The 19,438-nt window shown below is 40.1% G+C and overlaps 1 protein-coding gene across 9 annotated transcripts in view; it reads left to right on the top strand.

Moving 5' to 3' along the window:
• wdpcp (WD repeat containing planar cell polarity effector) overlaps nucleotides 1–18,069 on the top strand; it is a 363,747-nt gene extending 345,678 nt beyond the window's left edge. For 7 of the 9 annotated variants that reach the window (XM_070889746.1, XM_070889749.1, XM_070889753.1 and 4 more), the window contains 3 exons: nucleotides 13,687–13,787; nucleotides 14,307–14,338; nucleotides 15,664–18,069. In XM_070889746.1, the coding sequence (XP_070745847.1) occupies nucleotides 13,687–13,787; nucleotides 14,307–14,338; nucleotides 15,664–15,714 (184 nt within the window). In that variant the 3' untranslated portion in view covers nucleotides 15,715–18,069. Of the gene's footprint in view, nucleotides 1–306; nucleotides 715–5,750; nucleotides 5,980–13,686; nucleotides 13,788–14,306; nucleotides 14,339–15,663 lie in introns of those variants that run through there. The other 2 variants (XR_011595032.1, XM_070889752.1) reach the window with 2 other exon arrangements.
• The last annotated feature ends 1,369 nt before the right edge of the window (nucleotides 18,070–19,438 follow it).

The following is a 19,438-nucleotide window of genomic DNA, read 5'->3' as shown; positions in this document are numbered from 1 at the left end:
TTCAGCGATATTTCAAAACCGCCATTCGTTAACTTTGGCCAATTTAGGTGAGTACATTTTACCGCCGAAAAAATTTGCACAAGGCTGACCAATTTCTCCCCCTTACTTTCAAAGGCGTATGTGGCCTCCTTATTCTTCCTACCAAAATGTACATGGTGCATTTATCTATATTGAAGTTCATTTGTCAATTACATGCCTATTCTGAAAGTTTATTAATGTCTTATTTTGTCGCAGTCCTCCTCTGTATTTATGACACCCCCAATTTGATGTCATCCGCAAATTTTGAAATTGTACTTTCGATTCCAGAGTCCAACTCGTTTGTGTACATGGTGAACACTGGTTCCAGCATCGATCCTTGTAGAACACCACTTCCCACCATTTGCCAATCTGAGTAACTACCGTTAACCCCTACTCTTTGTTTTCTGTTTTGTAGCCAGCTTGCTATCTATTCTGCTACTTGTCCCCTGACTCCACATGTTCTGTCCTTAATCTTGAGTCTGCTATGTGGTACCTTATTAAAGGCTTTTTGGAAATCAAAATATATGATGTCTACTACATTACCCTTATCCACCCTTTCTGTAACTTCTTCAAAGAATTCAGTAAGGTTTGTTAAACATGACCTTCCCTTTTGGAATCCGAACTGACTAATCTTTATTATATTTTCAGATTCTAGATTTTTTAATTACATCTTTGAATAAGCATTCCATTATCTTTTTTTACCACCGTCATTAAACTAATTGGTCTATTGTTCCCTGGACTTGTTCTATCTCTCTTTTTAAATATAGGAATCATATTAACTGTCTACTTGTCCTCTAGCGCTATTCCCTTTTCTAATGAATCTTTATATATTTATGTAATAGTGTCTCTGCTATCTCATTCCTAACTTTTAATATGCGTGGATGCAATCCATCCAGACGAGGGGCTAGAGTTTCCTCTCAAATCGCCCATTTACCGCCCAGAAATACAAGTTTCCTCTCAAATAGCCCATTTACCACCCGGCAGTAAATTTCACAGTCATTACTGCCGGGCAGTATTCGATACTGTACGCCCATATATTACCGCCGAAAATGGAACTTTCATCATTAAGATCCGTTTACCACCAGACCTTAATACCATCCTGAAAAAGCAGATCTTACTGGATCTTAAGTGGGCGTTATGGACACATATCTGATAGGTTTGTTTGATATTACACAGATTTTTATAGTTCTCCACAGTTTGATGTATTTTTTAATGGATTGTAGTATTTTCTAATGTTAGGCAATAATATAAATGGTCTCATAAAGCCTTATTTACTCCTTTACTCTCACTCATTCACTAGTCTTACTCAACCCCAGTCTCTCTTCACCCCCCCACCCCCGTCTCTCATAAGAACTTAAGAACATAACATAAGAATTAGGAACAGGAGTAGGCCATCTAGCCCCTCGAGCCTGCTCCGCCATTCAACAAGATCATGGCTGATCTGGCCGTGGACTCAGCTCCACTTACCCACCCGCTCCCCATAACCCTTAATTCCCTTATTGGTTAAAAATCTATCTATCTGTGATTTGAATACATTCAATGAGCTAGCCTCAACTGCTTCCTTGGGCAGAGAATTCTACAGATTCACACCCCTCTGGAAGAAGAAATTCCTTCTCAACTCGGTTTTAAATTGGCTCCCCCGTATTTTGAGGCTGTGCCCCCTAGTTCTAGTCTCCCCGACCAGTGGAAACAACCTCTCTGCCTCTATCTTGTCTATCCCTTTCATTATTTTAAATGTTTCTGTAAGATCACCCTTCATCCTTCTGAACTCCCAACGAGTAAAGACCCAATCTACTCAATTTAAGATCATAAGGTAATCCCCTCATCTCCGGAATCAGCCTAGTGAATCGTCTCTGTACCCCCTCCAAAGCTAGTATATCCTTCCTTAAGTAATGTGACCAAAACTGCACGCAGTACTCCAGGTGCGGCCTCACCAATACCTTGTACAGTTGCAGCAGGACCTACCTGCTTTTGTACTCCATCCCTCTCGCAATGAATGCCAACATTCCATTCGCCTTCCTGATTACCTGCTGCACCTGCAAACTAACTTTTTGGGATTCATGCACAAGGACCCCAAGGTCCCTCTGCACCGCAGCATGTTAGAATTTCTCCCTATTCAAATAATATTCCCTTTTACTGTTTTTTTTTTCCAAGGTGGATGACCTCACATTTTCCGACATTGTATTTCATCTGCCAAACCTTAGCCCATTCGCTTAACCTATCTAAATCTCTTTGCAGCCTCTCTGTGACTTCTACACAACCCGCTTTCCCACTAATCTTTGTGTCATCTGCAAATTTTGTTACACTATACTCTGTCCCCTCTTCTAGGTCATCTATGTATATTGTAAACAGTTGTGGTCCCAGCACCGATCCCTGTGGCACACCACTAACCACCGATTTCCAACCCGAAAAAAACCCATTTATCCCGACTCTGCTTTCTGTTAGCCAGCCAATTCTCGATCCATGCTAATACATTTCCTCTGACTCCGCGTACCTTTATCTTCTGCAGTAACCTTTTGTGTGGCACCTTATCGAATGCCTTTTGGAAATCTAAATACACCACATCCATCGGTACACTTCTATCCACCATGCTCGTTATATCCTCAAAGAATTCCAGTAAATTAGTTAAACATGATTTCCCCTTCATGAATCCATGTTGCGTCTGCTTGATTGCACTATTCCTATCTAGATGTCCCGCTATTTCTTTCTTAATGATAGCTTCAAGCATTTTCCCCACTACAGATGTTAAACTAACCGGCCTATAGTTACCTGCCTTTTGTCTGCCCCCTTTTTTAAACAGTGGCGTTACATTAGCTGCTTTCCAATCCGCTGGTACCTCCCCAGAGTCCAGATAATTTTGGTAGATTATAACGAACGCATCTGCTATAACTTCCGCCATCTCTTTTAATACCCTAGGATGCATTTCATCAGGACCAGGGGACTTGTCTACCTTGAGTCCCATTAGCCTGTCCAGCACTACCCCCCCTAGTGATAGTGATTATCTCAAGGTCATCCCTTCCCACATTCCCGTGACCAGCAATTTTTGGTATGGTTTTTATGTCTTCCACTGTGAAGACCGAAGCAAAATAATTGTTTAAGGTCTCAGCCATTTCCACATTTCCCATTATTAAATCCCCCTTCTCATCTTCTAAGGGACCAACATTTACTGTAGTCACTCTTTTCCGTTTTATATATCGGTAAAAGCTTTTACTATCTGTTTTTATGTTTTGCGCAAGTTTACTTTCGTAATCTATCTTTCCTTTCTTTATTGCTTTCTTAGTCATTCTTTGCTGTCGTTTAAAATTTTCCCAATCTTCTAGTTTCCCACTAACCTTGGCCACCTTATACATATTGGTTTTTAATTTGATACTCTCCTTTATTTCTTTGGTTATCCACAGCTGGTTATCCCTTCTCTTACCGCCCTTCTTTTTCACTGGAATATATTTTTGTTGAGCACTATGAAAGAGCTCCTTAAAAGTCCTCCACTATTCCTCAATTGTGCCACCGTTTAGTCTGTGTTTCCAGTCTACTTTAGCCAACTCTGCCCTCATCCCACTGTAGTCCCCTTTGTTTAAGCATAGTACGCTCGTTTGAGACACTACTTCCTCACCCTCAATCTGTATTACAAATTCAACCATACAGTGATCACTCGTTCCGAGAAGATCTTTTACTAGGAGATCATTTATTATTCCTGTCTCATTACACAGGACCAGATCTAAGATAGCTTGCTCCCTTGTAGGTTCTGTAACATACTGTTCTAAGAAACAATCCCGTATGCATTCTATGAATTCCTCCTCAAGGCTACCTCGTGCGATTTGATTTGACCAATCGATATGTAGGTTAAAATCTCCCATGATTACTGCCGTTCCTTTTTCACATGCCTCCATTATTCCCTTGATTATTGTCCGCCCCGTGAAGTTATTATTTGGGGGCCTATAAACTACGCCCACCAGTGACTTTTTCCCCTTACTATCTCTAATCCCCACCCACAATGATTCAATATTTTGTTCATTAGAGCCAATATCGTCTCTCACAACTGCCCTGATATCATCCTTTATTAACAGAGCTACCCACCTCCTTTCCCTTCTTGTCTATCTTTCCGAATTGTCAGATACTCCCTGTATGTTTAATTCCCAGTCTTGGCCACCCTGCAACCAAGTTTCTGTAATGGCCACCAAATCATACCCATTTGTAATGATTTGTGCCGTCAACTCATTTACTTTATTTCGAATGCTGCGTGCGTTTAGGTAGTGTTTTAATACTAGTTTTTAAACCATGATTTTTAGTTTTGACCCCTCTTGCAGCCCCTTTATATTCATACATGTTGTCCCTTCCTATCACCTTGTGGTTTACACTTACCCCAGTGCTACTCTGCTCTGTTGCTTCCTGCCTTTTGCATTCTTTCTTGGGGTCCTGTTCATCTGAGCTCTCACCCACTCTAACTAGCTCAGAGCCCTCTCCTGGGTTCCGAATACTCCTCGCATTGAGGCACCGAGCTTTCATGCTTGCCTTTTTATTACACTTTGACCCTTTTAGAATTTTGCTGTACAGTGGCCCTTTTTGTTTTTTGCCTTGGGTTTCTCTGCCCTCCACTTTTACTCATCTCCTTTCTGTCTTTTGCTTCTGTCTCCATTTTGTTTCCCTCTATCTCCCTGCATTGGTTCCCATCCCCCTGCCATATTAGTTTAACTCCTCCCCAACAGCACTAGCAAACACTCCCCCTAGGACATTGGTTCCGGTCCTGCCCAGGTGCAGACCGTCCGGTTTGTACTGGTCCCACCTCCCCCAGAACCGGTTCCAATGCCCCAGGAATTTGAATCCCTCTCTGCTGCACCACTGCTCAAGCCACGTATTCATCCGAGCTATCCTGCGATTCCTACTCTGACTAGCACGTGGCACTGGTAGCAATCCCGAGATTACTACTTTTGAGGTACTCCTCCCCACCCCCCCCGGTCTCTCCTCTTCCCCCCCGTCTCTCCTCTCTCGCCCGCAGTCTCTCCTCTCCCCCCCCGCCCCGTCTCTTCTCTCCCCCCCCCCTCCAGTCGTTCCTCTCCCCCCTCCCCCCAGTCTCCCTCCCCCCCCAGTCTCTACCTCACCTCCTACACAGTGATCTCCCCTCCTCCCCTCCCCCCACAGCGATCTCACTCTTCCCACCCTCCTCTCTCTCCCTCTCTCCCCCCCCCTCTCTCTCCCTCTTCTTCTCCCCCCCTTCCCCCCCCCCCCTCTCTCTCTCCCTCTTCCCCCCCCCCCCCCCCCGCCCGACAGCGATCTCAGGCCGGTTGGCTCTGGCCTCTCATCGATGTCTCCCGGGAAGGGGGGGCGTGGGGGTGGGGGGAAGCTTGACAGCTGCACGTGCGTGCACACAACTTGGGAGCCGACGATTCCCAAATCGCTAGGCCTCCTCTGCCGCGCACTGCCCGCTGCACTTCAGAAAGACAAAACCGCCGGACCACCACCAAGGATCAGCGATTTAAAAGGAAAATCCAGCCCTAGGTATCTTATCTAAGTTTGATTAGTTTATTATCTCCCTCATCCCCCTTTCCATCTTAAATGCCATTGCATTCTTTTTGATCTCTTCTATCGTCATGTCCACCATGTTAGTTTCCCTGGTAAATACTGAGGCAAAGTAATTTAATATTTCTGCCATTTCGCTGTCATGACCTATGAGTTTGTCATGTGTATCCCTTAGTGGCCTTATCCCTATCGTTCTTTTGTTATTTATGTGTCTGTAGGTCTTTTGGATGAGACATTAAACCTCGGCCCCGTCTGCTCTCTCAGGTAGACGTAAAAGATCCCATGGCACAATTGAGAAGAAGAGCAGGGGAGTTGTCCCTAGTGTCTTGGCCAATATTTGTCCCTCAATCAACCATAACAAAAACAGATTATCAGGTCATTATCAGGTTTCTGTTCGTGGGAGCTTGCTGTGCGCACATGGGCTGCTGCGTTTCTCACATTACAACAGTGAGTACACTCCAAAAGTACTTCATGAACTGTAAAGTGTTTTGAGACATCCGGTGGTCGTGAAAGGCGCTATATAAATGCAAGTCTTTTCACTTTATTATTTCTTTTTATATTCCTTGATAATTTAATTTTGTAGTTTCTCTGCCTTCCTAATTTTTTTAAACTTTTTTCCTAACCTTTTGTCAACCTCTTTTCTTATCAATGTACTTAGAGTATGCCTTTTTCTTTAGTTTAAATGTTGTTTTATTTCTTTATTCATCTATGGTGTGTCATTATAGACTATGAAAGTAAATTAGCACAAAATATCAAAACAGATAGCAAGAGTTTCTATAGGTATATAAAAAGGAAAAGAGTGGCTAAAGTAAATGTTGGTCCCTTAGAGGATAAGAACGGGGAATTAGTAATGGGGAACATGGAGATGGTAGAACCTCTGATCAAATATTTTGTATCAGTCTGTACGGTAAAGGACACAAACAATACCCCAACAGTGGATAGTCAAGGGGCTATAGGGGGGGAAGGAACTTAACACAATCACAATGGAGATGGTACTCAGTAAGATAATGGGACTAAAGGTGGATAAATCCCCTGGACCTGATGGCTTGCATCCTAGGGTCTTAAGAGAAGTAATGGCAGGGATAGTGAATGCATTGGTTATTGTCATGTATTCAACTGTCATTGTAATCCATGTATAAACTGACCTAAGTTGTACACCGTGAGAACACTGACCACTAGGTGGTGAACTTGTGGGAGATGCTCCTAACCTGGACTTTCAGGTATAAAAGAGGAAGCTCCACTTCAGTGCTGGAATAAAGGTTGCTGGTCACAGAGTGACCCTCTCTCTAGTATGGGCCTCATGTGCATTTGTACTGTATAGTAAGGACACATTAGTTATAATTTACCAAAATTCCCTGGATTCTGGGGAGGTCCCAGCAGATTGGAAAACTGCAAATGTAACGCACCTATTTAAAAAAAGGAGGCAGACAAAAAGCAGGAAATTATAGACCAGTTAGCCTAACATCTGTGGTTGGGAAAATGTTGGAGTCCATTATTAAAGAAGCAGTAGCAGGACATTTGGAAAGGCATAATTTGGTCAAGTAGAGTCAGCATGGATTTATGAAGGGAAAGCCATGTTTGACAAATTTGCTGGAATTCTTTGAGGATATATCAAACAGGGTGGATAAAGGGGAACCAGTGGATGTGGTGTATTTGAACTTCCAGAAGGCATTTGACAAGGTGCCACATAAAAAATTATTGCACAAGATAAAAGTTCACGGGGTTGGGGGTAATATATTAGCATGGATAGAGGATTGGCTAACTAATGGGGAAAAAAAAGTCGGGATAAATGGTTCATTCTTGGGTTGGCAATCAGTAACTAGTCGGGTGCCACAGGGATCAGTGCTGGGACCCCAACTATTTACAATCTATATTAATGACTTGGAAGAAAGTACCGAGTGTAATGTAGCCAAGTTTGCTGACGACACAAAGATGGGAGGAAAAGCAATGTGTGAAGAGGACACAAAAAACCTACAAAAGGACATAGGCTAAGTGAGTGGGCAAAAATTTGGCAGATGGAGTATAATGTTGGAAAGTGTGAGGTCATGCACTTTGGCAGAAAAAAAATCAAAGAGCAAGTTATTATTTAAATGGAGAAAGATTGCAAAGTGCTGCAGTACAGCGGGACCTGGGGGTACTTCTGCATGAAACACAAAAGTTAGTATGCAGGTACAGCAAGTGATCAGGAAGGCAAATGGAATCTTGGCCTTTATTGCAAAGGGGATGGTATATAAAAGCAGGGACATCTTGCTACAGTTATACAGGGTATTAGTGAGGCCACACCTGGAATACTGCGCACAGTTTTGGTTTCCATATTTAAGAAAGGATATATTTGCTTTGGAGGCAGTTCAGAGAAGGTTCACTAGGTTGATTCCGGAGATGAGGGAGATGACTTATGAGGAAAGGTTGAGTAGGCTGGGCCTCTACTCATTGGAATTCAGAAGAATGAGAGGTAATCTTATCGAAACATATAAGATTATGAGGGGGCTTGACAAGGTGGATGCAGAGAGGATGTTTCCACTGATGGGGGAGACTAGAACTAGTGGGCATAATCTTAGAATAAAGGGTTGCAATTTAAAACTGATATGAGGAGGAATTTCTTCTCTGAGGGTTGTAAATCTGTGGAATTCGAGGGGCCGTATGGCCTACTCTTATGTTCTTATGTTCTAATTACTGGCTAGTTTGTTCTTGCTTTTTAGTGGGATATATTTCTCCTGGACTCTCTTATTTTTAAATGTTTCCCATTGCTGTTCTATTTCTTTATTTGTCAGTAATCTTTTCCAGGTTATTCTTGCCTATTTTCATTCTCATCCCATTAAAAGCAGCTTTTTTCCAATTTATTACTTTTGTCTTTGTCTTATGTCCTTCTCAATCTTTACTTTAAATCTTAGTATGTTTTGATCACTATTGCCTAGATGTTCCCCTACATTTGTTTCTCATCTTTTCTTGGTTCATTTCCCTCTCTTGTAGGATTTTTTACATACTGGCCTGGGTAAGAAAGGAGTCCTGCGCACATTGTAAAAACTTGATACTTAAAATTCATCATTTTAACCAGGCTGTCTGTCATAAGAACATAAGAAATAGGAACAGGAGTAGGCCATCCAGCCCCTCGAGCCTGCTCCGCCATTCAATAAGATCATGGCTGATCCGATCATGGACTCGGGTACACTTTCCTGCCCACTCCCCATAACCCCTTATCGTTTTAGAAACTGTCTATTTCTGTCTTAAATTTATTCAATGTCCCAGCTTCCACAGCTCTGAGACAGCGAATTCCACAGATTTACAACCCTCAGAGAAGAATTTTCTCCTCGTCTCAGTTTTAAATGGGCAGCCCCTTATTCTAAGGTCATGCCCTCTAGTTCTAGTCTCTCCCATCAGTGGAAACATCCTCTCTGCATCCACCCTGTCAAGCCTCCTCATAATCTTATACATTTCGATAAGATCATCTCTCATTCTTCTGAATTCCAATGAGTAGAGGTCCAGTCTACTCAACCTTTCCTCATAAGTCAACCCCCTCATCCCCGGAATCAACCTAGTGAACCTTCTCTGAACTGCCTTCAAAGTATATCCTTTGGTAAATATGGAAATCATATTTACGGAAATCTCTCCCACCACGGCTTTGCTTTGCTTCCTTATCATTTTCCCACTCTCTAATCCACCTGAAGCTGTTTTTTTATGTCAAAAGCACTACAGAAATGCCAGTACAGGTTGACACTCCCTTATCCGGATCCCTCGGGACCTGGCCTGTTCTGAATGAGGGATATTTCCGGTTAAGGGGAGGTCATGTGTTTTCAGTGTGTATGTGTGCCACCGATTGGCTGGAACGACTGTCAGTCAGTCTCAGCTCACATTGGAGACCACACTATTCTAGAGTTCTAGAATTAGGATATTCTCAAAATCTATGGAATGGTTAGCTGATCCAAAATATTAAAAAGGTAAGTATTTTGAAAACATTTTCTGAACAATTTTTATTGGAATTTCCACCAGTGTGGTGTCAGCGGGCCCTGAGGTGTCGGCGGGCCCTGAGGTGTCGGCTCCGAAGTTGGGTAAATTTATTTTACATATTTTTGAGGATTTGGGGTAAATTTATTGTGGGTCTGTAAGCATAAATGGGCACATTTTTTTTTCATATTTTTCGAGATTTGAACCAGCCATGTTGTGTGCATGCACCACCCGGCAGCTGGAAATGGTTCTGAACGAGGATTGATTCCGGATAAGGGAGTTCCAGATAAGGGAGGTTCAACCTGTAGTTGTTTTTGTTCTTCTATTACAGTGAATAGAGCTGTTTCAGGTCGCTCAATCTTATTCCTTGTCTGTGGCATCACTGTGGTGGTCTAGAGGTAAGGAGACCTGATGGTGTATCTCTGATGTGGTAAGAAACTTGACACCTTTGGAAAAAGTAAAGGTATATATTTGTAGATGGTCAATGGGGAGCACTTTGAACAAAAAGGAATGCCCATAAACTTTCCTCCTTCTTTAAGCCTCCAGTACTATACAGATTTTTGTTTCTTTGTTTAATCCACAAAAGTAGTTTGTCCTTCTGTTAGTTTTCAGTCAACAGGAAATGCACTTCTCAGACAGACCACATTTCTTTTCAGATCAAACCAACCAAGTCCTAGGGTGTGGGATTGAGATGCTCCTCCTTCTACGAGGCACTTTGTAGCTGGCTGGGAACGGAAGGGGCTGCAGTACAACTATCATTCCCCAGGGTCTTAAAACTGCAGATTTTTTTGTTATGACTAAGTAGGATAACTTACCATCTAAATAAATCTGATACAGTTAACATAAGATTTATGATTTTGCATAATTACAGCATCATATGACATATAGTTTGTGAAATTCCGGTCGGAGGCTTCTTTCGGACGAATGCCTCCGACATGAGAATTTTTACGAAATTACCTGGTGGTCCCGGAGCACCTGAGATTCCGGTGGGGAGGCCTTCTCTTCCCGCGCTGCAAAGCGTGCTCCTGTCCTCGAGGTTCCAATGCAGAAGGTGCAGTCATGTGTGACTGCACAATCAGGTACAGTATTCTCATTAATAGCAATAAGAACTTCATATCTACGAGTTCTCATTGCTATTAATGAGAAAGAAAAACCCAAACACACTAAAAAACATAAAAAAATAAAAAACACACCTCACATAATTAAAATTAATTGAAATTAAAGTTAATAAATGTATTAAACAAAAATTTGAATTTTTTTTTTCTAAGTTTTGTAATTAGGGTTTAAAATAAACGTACCTGAGTGGGCAGGGTTTTTAAACATAAAAATTTGTTTTTAAATGTTATTTTTATATGTTTTAAAACTCTTATGCTGGTTGAAGTAGGCTATGCTATTACCAGGCGCAAGAGTTTTTAGGATATTCGCTGGGCAAGAGATGGGCAAATACCATAATCTTGCCCATGCGAATGTCCTTGCTGCCGAGATGCGTGAAATCTGTCAAGCCAGAACTTGACAGATCGGAAAAGCCGATTTTTGGCACATGCGGATCGCGAGTCGAAAACCGGCTTTTACGATGCCTTCCTGGGTCTGTAAACACTCTGCCGGGGAGGCCAGAATTTCAGGGCCATAAAGTCATAACCCTGAAACTATAATATATTTGCAACATTGCAGTTCGTGCTGTAGAAAAAGTGGAGCTTTCACAAGGATGGCTGTAAAACTAGTGAAGCTCTGGCAAATGCAGCTTCTGTGTATGTTTTCTGATGTATCTATCTATCCCCTCCCCACCAAAATCAGTCAATTTAAAAGGGCACATTGAAAGAGAGGATGGACAAGCTTAAGCTGGTTTAAAACATAAAGTAAGAGGGTTAGAGCAATTTGACTGCCAAAAAAGCAGTTTACAACCCTGTGCAGAATTAGTAGTACTGCCTAAGAAAGCCGATCAAGATGCTACAGCAAAGATAATGGGACTGAGAAAAAAACAATCCCTCCATTTTTTCCCAGCCTAATCTGGTCTCAGATGAAGTTTCATTGTCTCTTCTGCCTAGCCAATAAAGCTTATGGTGATGGAGCAGCAGCGTTATTGAAGCTTTATTTGGCTGCGGGAAAGCTGATGAAGAGCACAATCACTTCACAAGCAAAGAGGAGAAATCACAGCAGCATTTCCTAAGCTTCACTTTACAGGAAGACTGAAGATAACAATAAAAAACAGCAGTATTCCGACTAGATCTTTATCATTTGTCAGCAGGCAGCCAGTTAAAACAAAAATTGGTATCAGTCAAAATCCACTTCTTCATTACAGTTGCAAACACTAAGGAAAGGGCATCAACATATACTGCCAAGAATAAGTAAAAAGGGACAGCAAGGTTAAAATGTAGGCGGTAAAGTGCATTAATTCTTCTATCCAAGTTGAGGATGTTGGAAGCTGCCGAGCTAAGTATGTGGGATTTACAGTTATTAAATAATTATTTTACAAATGTAACATTTCTGTACTTATCCATTATCTGACTATTTATATTGCTAAAAACTGATGCAAGAAATGCAAGTTGCTTTTTTAATTAGGCTAACATTTTAGCATTTGATATAAGTTGGGGAAATTTCTGAAACTTGGAGGTTTTTTTGGACATGATTATCAGATACCTAGGCCTAGAAGTTTCACTGGGCAGCACCCATTTCTTGGGCACTAAGCAACCTCCATATGGCAGGCAGGAAGCGCATACTCATTACGCATCCAGGGCTCACATTTGAAACAGGTGTTAGCATATTCAGCTATTGAGTCCAATGCCTGTTTGAGGCCCTCTCTGCAATATTGGGTTGCTCTGTTCAGGAAAGCCAGGTCTGCATATGGCCTAAATGGCAGTCCTTAAACAGACAAATGCAGGCTGCAAACAACAAGGTAAGTGTTTATAATATACACCTGAATGTGGAACTGGGAGGACAGCTCCTCCCAACCCCATATTAAAATCTCATGGGCTGCTGCTGTTCCCCCCCCCCCCCCCAAACGCCACCTTTTGACCTCGACCACCACCCCCACTATCCACCACCACTCTGCAGATTCCAGCATCTACCCTCCCTGATCCGATCATACATCCCGACCCCTTAAGGAATTACCGAGCTGGCGGCCAAATCTCGGAGTCCTCTTCGACGGCGAGCTGCCTGGGGGACGCCCATCAGTTGTCTGCAACTCGCCAGCTCGAGATAATGAGACCCAATATCATGTGCACTTCAGGCGAGAAGGTTAGCCCCCGTGACGCTTGAATTTCACAAACTATTATTTCATTACATTTTTGATTTTCCCGCTTGTATTTAGTGTCATCTAGTGAAGTTTGCAAATGCACTAAAGTACAGCTGTAAAATGACGACGTTGCTGTTGATTAAACACACCAAAGATAAGCGTACAATAATCCAGCTCCCCCTCTGTTGCAGCTTAACCAGTGAAGGTCATTGTAGCAAAGAATCAACCCAGGCCCAGGATTTTAAAACGTTGTCTATTTGTTGACAAAAAGAAAACACTAACAATTATTTATAATGAAACCTATATTGTCTGATGGAATATGAAAAATGGGGCATTACTTCGTTGCATTTTCTAATTTCACAACCTCATTTTATACAATCACGGTCAATATTTTGTTTATTTAAGGACTGCCATGTCAAATGAAAATTTTCATTTTTTTTGTATTTCTTTACCTTCAATTTTTAAACTGTTCAAATGACCAAGTAGAAAACTGCACGTCAGCAAATTTCTGAACTACCTTTGAATGTTCAACTTCTCTATAGTATTGGTTTAGAGATGCACTCAATCTGTGAAGTCTTTGGTACAAAAGCAAAAATGATCTGTGATACAGTGAAGTTTATTGCCATTGATTATTGACATTCCTGTGTCTGGTTGATGTTTTATAAAAAGTTTTTTTTATGAACATTCTATTCATTTGTTAGATTGTAATAGATAGTACCTCAAACCATTCTTGTTCACAAAACCCTTAGCTGCTTGAAAGATGAGAACCCAAGGCTAAAACGTAGAGTGACTGGGCACCTATTGAATAATCACAAGGGTAACAGACTTTTCAAACCACTGCTTAAAATGTAAACAGAAAACCTTGAGATGAAAAGGAGAGCAGTTTTGGAATAGTGAATTATTCAGACAGCTGTGTACCTCAGCTGATGTAAACAAACAAGACTCACTTCAATGCCAGTCTCTGCTTCTCTTCTATTCAGGTCTTCATACCGTAACTTGACAGGTGACACGGGGAGTGAACTTGGGTTCGATGCCTGTGCTACAGCCCTGATAGATGACCCTTTGGCCTGCACCCAGGCAGGTAAGAGACTTTGACTGATATAAAAATGTACAACAAAAGATCCATAAACAAACATATCTTATGCCTGAAGGCTTTGCAAGTAGATGTTTGAAAGAAGAAGAAAGTGAGAATTTAGAAAATTTGCTATTCAGTAAACTATTTTAGAAATGTTCACATTGTGGTAATATATTTATCAAAGCATTTATCAGGGCCTGGTTAGAATTTAAAACTTTTTAAATGTCCTCTAGGCTTTTAATTCCTCTGTAATTTTATTTTAAACCTAAGTAATATCATTTTACACTCCAATGAATCATATCATTGGTATTTGAGAGAGGTAACACCACAATAATTTCACTCCATGCAATTTCAGCACTACTTTTAACTGCTGTATTAGTTTTTATTTTATTTAAACTAGTGTATATATTTTTAAATATAGTAACAATAATGTAATATTTATGAATGTCACTCTCAATGTGCATTATTCTTTAGATGAAAATAGTATTGTATAAAGGCAAATAAGATACCTTGTGTATTTTCAAGGGAATCCTTTTAATGGAGGAGGAGAACCAGAGGTAAGATTTTTTTTGTGTGTATGCAATAAAATCATTTCATATAAAAACACAAGTTGAAAATAAATCATGGATCCATCAGCATCTGAATGAGAAAAAACTGGCTCAATTTCCATTTACCAACTTGGTGCAATTGTACTATTTCTATCGTGACCATGCACATCAGTTATATTGAGGGCCACTATTTATTTCAACATTTTTAACAATACTTCCAGGTTTGTCAGCAGTAGTTAGCAACTATATACATGTCCCAGTATAATACATCATTTAAACAGCTCTTGAACTTGACTGCACATAATACACTTGTATTATACAGTGTCACACTAGAACTTATTTGGTCTACTCTATCCGTATATCAAAATGTTCGAAGGGCTGAATCGCCTACTATTGCTCTTATGTTCCTAGAATGTAATCATTTGTTTAGATCAGAACTAATAGATCAATTGAGTATTTTATTTCTTGATTCAAATATGTTTGCTTTTTGCAAAATTTTGGCAGATACAAAATGTATTCAGAAAAATCTGTCTAAAAAATTTCTAATTTCATTTTAGCTCTTATGCATACATTTGAAATCAGTTTTATAGAAAATGGCAAGATGTGGAATAACTGGTATGTTGTTGAACTGACGAATTGTGTCAAAAATGTAACATGTTAAATTTCCTTCAGAAACAAAAAGTACACAATACATTTATAGAGTGCAGTGATTGTCACTTTCACGTCAATACAAAGCTGTTTTGGGTGTGCATTGACACACTAATGGCAGTGTAACTCAAGTTAGACATACTGAACCCAAATTGTATGCGATGCCCTCCCAGACGCCACCTTACACCTGTTCGAGATCCAACTCACTGCAGTATAACTCTAGGTTAGCGTAAAACCACATTTTAAAAATGGGTGCATGAAATCTTTCTAATGTTGTAAGGAAGTGTCCTTTCCTAATATTGAAAATTAGCCACTTGGGGAATGGAGCTCTTAACATGCATCCAAGTTTACATATGCAGCATTCCAGTGCTAAGTATAATTCTGGTATTCCAAATGCACATTGCATTACACAGAAACTGGTTTAAGACTGGTAGCTTCAGTGGAACTCAAGCCTAAACCATTTAGTTAAGCACAAGCATTTGAAGCCATACCAGCACCTTTATTAGTTTCAGTAGAAGTGAACAATGTAGATTATTCAGGCATTTCCTCATATTAACATGTTGCTTAATGGCCGAATGGACTCCTCCTGTACTATAACCATTCTATGAATTAATAATGTCAAACTAATTTATAATTAGTTATTATGTCATTTTCATGCTTATTAATAATGTGTTCTTACTCTGTAGGCACATGGAAACAGCAGCACTCTGAAAGTGGTACACTTTGGCCTAGTGTGAAATGGCATTTTTATGTTGAGATAGCAGAGAATTAGTAATAATTACTTTAAAATAAGTGGTCTATAAATGGCAAGGTAGACAAAGTAAGTAGGATGAATTTAATTAGTGTTGTGTTGAGGTATCCTACTGTTCTATTGTCTAATCAGTATCATGAAACACAAGTAATGCAGGAAGAGTTTCCACACTTCCAAAGAATGAAGAGAAATGTTTTAATCTCATCATTCCATTGCTTCCCTCCTGCAAAGGTATTTTTATCAAGGGCAGGCCTATTCCATATTCTTTTAAGTGAATCATGGATATTGCAAATGATGGTTACTCCTTAAGTATTATTTACAATGTAGGTATAGAAATACAAACCATTAATTATCATATTATTCTGCTATGGTTGAATTACTTCTGATTGCATTCAAAAATTGCTCCCGTAGCACAAAATTAAATATCTTCACAGTTTAGTTGCACAATCAAAATAATATATATAATTTTTGACTTGTGGTATAAACAAAGTTCACAATGGACTGAATTTATTCATTGTGAATTCAAATCTTTTCATTATACCCACTTATCTTTTTTTAATCCATTACAAATAATAATGCTTAACATTTTGTTTTAGATATTTTATTTATACAGTATGTTTGGAAACCAGGTTCTCCATAGGAATACCAGTGTTTCTATGATCTTTCTGATTTAAATTCAGGTTATATTGAAAATCATCCCTTTTCTTTTTAGTAGCAAAATTCTCACTGCATTTTGAGAATAAACAACAGTTTGTGGCAGTGCATTGACTTTATACACAACAAAACACACGCTTTATCTCGGAGAACTGCTTTTGTCCATTTCACTCATGGCTTCGGTTGAAGCTGATGATGGCCTGTATGAGGGATTAATCTAGCATCAATCAGTGGTGTATAATCCTTCATGCATGGCATTTTTCTGTGCTTTGTACGTTAAGAGGATTTGAGTTTAGAATGCATAAATTGGTGCTAAAAATCTACATAAGATCAAGATTGCTTCATTTCCTAAAATTCTTATGTTCAGTTAGACTAAACTGGAAATATTATTTTATAACGTTCATTGTCATTGTAATGCACACAAGGGACCCCAGTGAGCATTCTCACATATGGAATCTGCTGTTTTGGAAGCTCTGTCTGTTAATGTGCCAGTACATGTGATGTTATCTAACTTGTTTCATGTTTTGATTATAGATATTATACTATTGTATGACATCTATATCTCAAGTCTTCATACAATAGTGTGGTTAAATGTCTTGTAGGAATAAATGATGGATTTGAATGTACTATACAACTTTCAAACTTGTGAAATATTAAAATGTAACACCTGTAATATTGGATACTGCTGTACAGTAAATACTGCATTATAAAGAAAAAATTGCAAATGCTGGCACTCAAATAAAAACAGAAAATGATGAAGATACACAGCATGTTACTCAGCATCTCTAAAGACAACAGCTAGGTTGTAACATGTTTTATGTGTAGCCCATCATCAGAACTGAAAGATGAACATGCACACACACACAATTTTCAGAAGGAACTGCTGGTTATAGGCTGAGGAGTGAGGAGCCTGACAAATGCTGGAGAGCAACAAGGAACAGAAGCCCTAGTCCAAGGATTCTAAAATAATTGTACTGCTACTGCCATCCTGGCTTAAGATGTGCGAAGTCCACACAGACTAGGGATCATACCATTAACTTTTTCTGGCCTGTTTTGCTTGGTGGCGTTTACTAACTGAGCCAGTATTCAGACACCAGAACCCTCGTGTCCGCGCATGGGGTTGGCTGAAATGGGGCTCGAACACATCACCTTCTGACTCAGAGGTGGGAATGTTACCAACGAGCCAAGAGACACACTGCTGGAGTTTAACCTGTTAAAACTGCACAGCTTGCTATTAATGTACTGGCAAGGCTTCAGCTGCTGGTTTGGCTAGGACTACCCTACCCATTAGGGCAATGGCATGCAGGGTGATGTGGAACCTCCATTACCACCACTATGACCAGTCAACCCCTTCAGATTCCATTAGGTTGGCTGATTAATCATCAACAGTGGCCTGGTTCTGATAGCATTAACTGTGAACTTCCATTGTCAGGTGTGTCACCTGGACCCTAAAGAGACTTCACATGTAAAGATGTTAGTCTAAGGCAAAATGGGGATGTGCCACTTTAATGTAGTAAGGAGGCTGTTGAGGAATAAAGGAGGGTGAAGCTTTTCTAGGCTCAAAAAGTATGAGTTTGGATCATTTGATTAACATTATTTCTGATATGAACATCTACTGTCAGCTAATGAGAGCCTTCTGCAACTTTAATTGAAAAATAAGCACAAAGAACCATTGTGTGGAAACGTGTATGGGGAAATAAAAACTGTACATTTAACTACAATAAAACTCTCTCAGGGATCTCAAAATTCACCTGGACAAAAAATATTGCCTTGTGTTGTCTCAATGCTCATCTCATCCATGACCCATCTCCTGCTCCCATGATCCCTTTACCAACTCAACTACCCCTCCTGGCCTTCATATCTGCCAGTATTTTAAACTCGCTTGCTATCCTCCGTCTCCAGCTGTTATCTTCTCAAAAAGTGGCAGATGGAGCACAAGGGAGGAGGCAGACAATGTAAAAATAGGCAGTCTTTGTGATAAAGGCGATGTGGGTTGGAAGCTCACAGGATCGAACAGGTTTTGAACAGTCTGGTTCAGCCTCAGACAGTGGCCAGGGAGAGGAGTGAATTCAGTGGCGACAGAATGGAGTTTGATGCTTCAGACCTCCCAAAGTTTAGCTTGAGGTAATCAAGACCCAAGCAAGTTTGGAGGATTGTGTGATGCTTTGATCAATGACAAGATAGCCAAAGATAAGATCAGGCACAGTCAAATAGATTATTCAGATACTGATGTAACATCACAAAAAAAAAATCAGCAAATGTTTGTAGAGCAGCTGGGATCTCAAGTTATAGTGAAAAGCTTCAAGGAAATAAAAATGGTGCTGTCAAAATCCAGGTACCAAAATTTAAAAATCAAGTGTTTCTCTGAAAAAGCTGAGAGTTGTGTCAGTAAATCAAACAAGTAGTTTGGACCTTTCATCCTTTGCCCAGCAGGATTAAAAATGCTGCAAACAATTGGGGGGAAAAGTCTGTTTAGTTGTGCAAATTGCAAACAGTGTCAAAGTACAGTCTCTGGATGCTGATTTAATCAATTATGAAGTTGCAAGTTTTTATGGATGTATGCAGTAGCAAAAGTCAATCATGTGTCAAACCTTTGCTACAGGATCCATTGTTAACATAAAATACAAGAGCCAAGACAGCTTAAGAGAAAAAGCCAAGACCTATATCAATTAAATGGAAAGCTTATTGTGGTACCTGTATTTACAAAATCTTGATGGGACAGTGTATAATGACAGTGAAGTACAAAACTCAGGAACATAATGCATTGTTCATTGTTACCTTCACTAATGTCAAACTATATTAGGACTCAAGGAATGTTGTTGACAAGTGAGTGTTGGCTATTTTAAGGAAACAGAAACCTGAGCTACAGTGTTCACTGAGTATAATAATTTGTTACAAGCTCTTGATAATTTACCTGAAGAATATAGCATCAAATTGTTAGCCAGTAGTAGTTGAATCTTGCCCTGAAAAGTAAACTTCAAACAGAATTAATGCACATAGAATCACTTGGCATGGATACAAGAGTTGATGAGCCCACTAAATAGGTTAGCTTTCAA

This window comes from Pristiophorus japonicus, chromosome 9 (assembly GCF_044704955.1).
Source record: "Pristiophorus japonicus isolate sPriJap1 chromosome 9, sPriJap1.hap1, whole genome shotgun sequence".
Lineage (NCBI taxonomy): Eukaryota > Metazoa > Chordata > Chondrichthyes > Pristiophoridae > Pristiophorus > Pristiophorus japonicus.
Note: the sequence above shows the minus strand (reverse complement) of the source record. Positions and strands in the feature narration are given on the sequence as shown.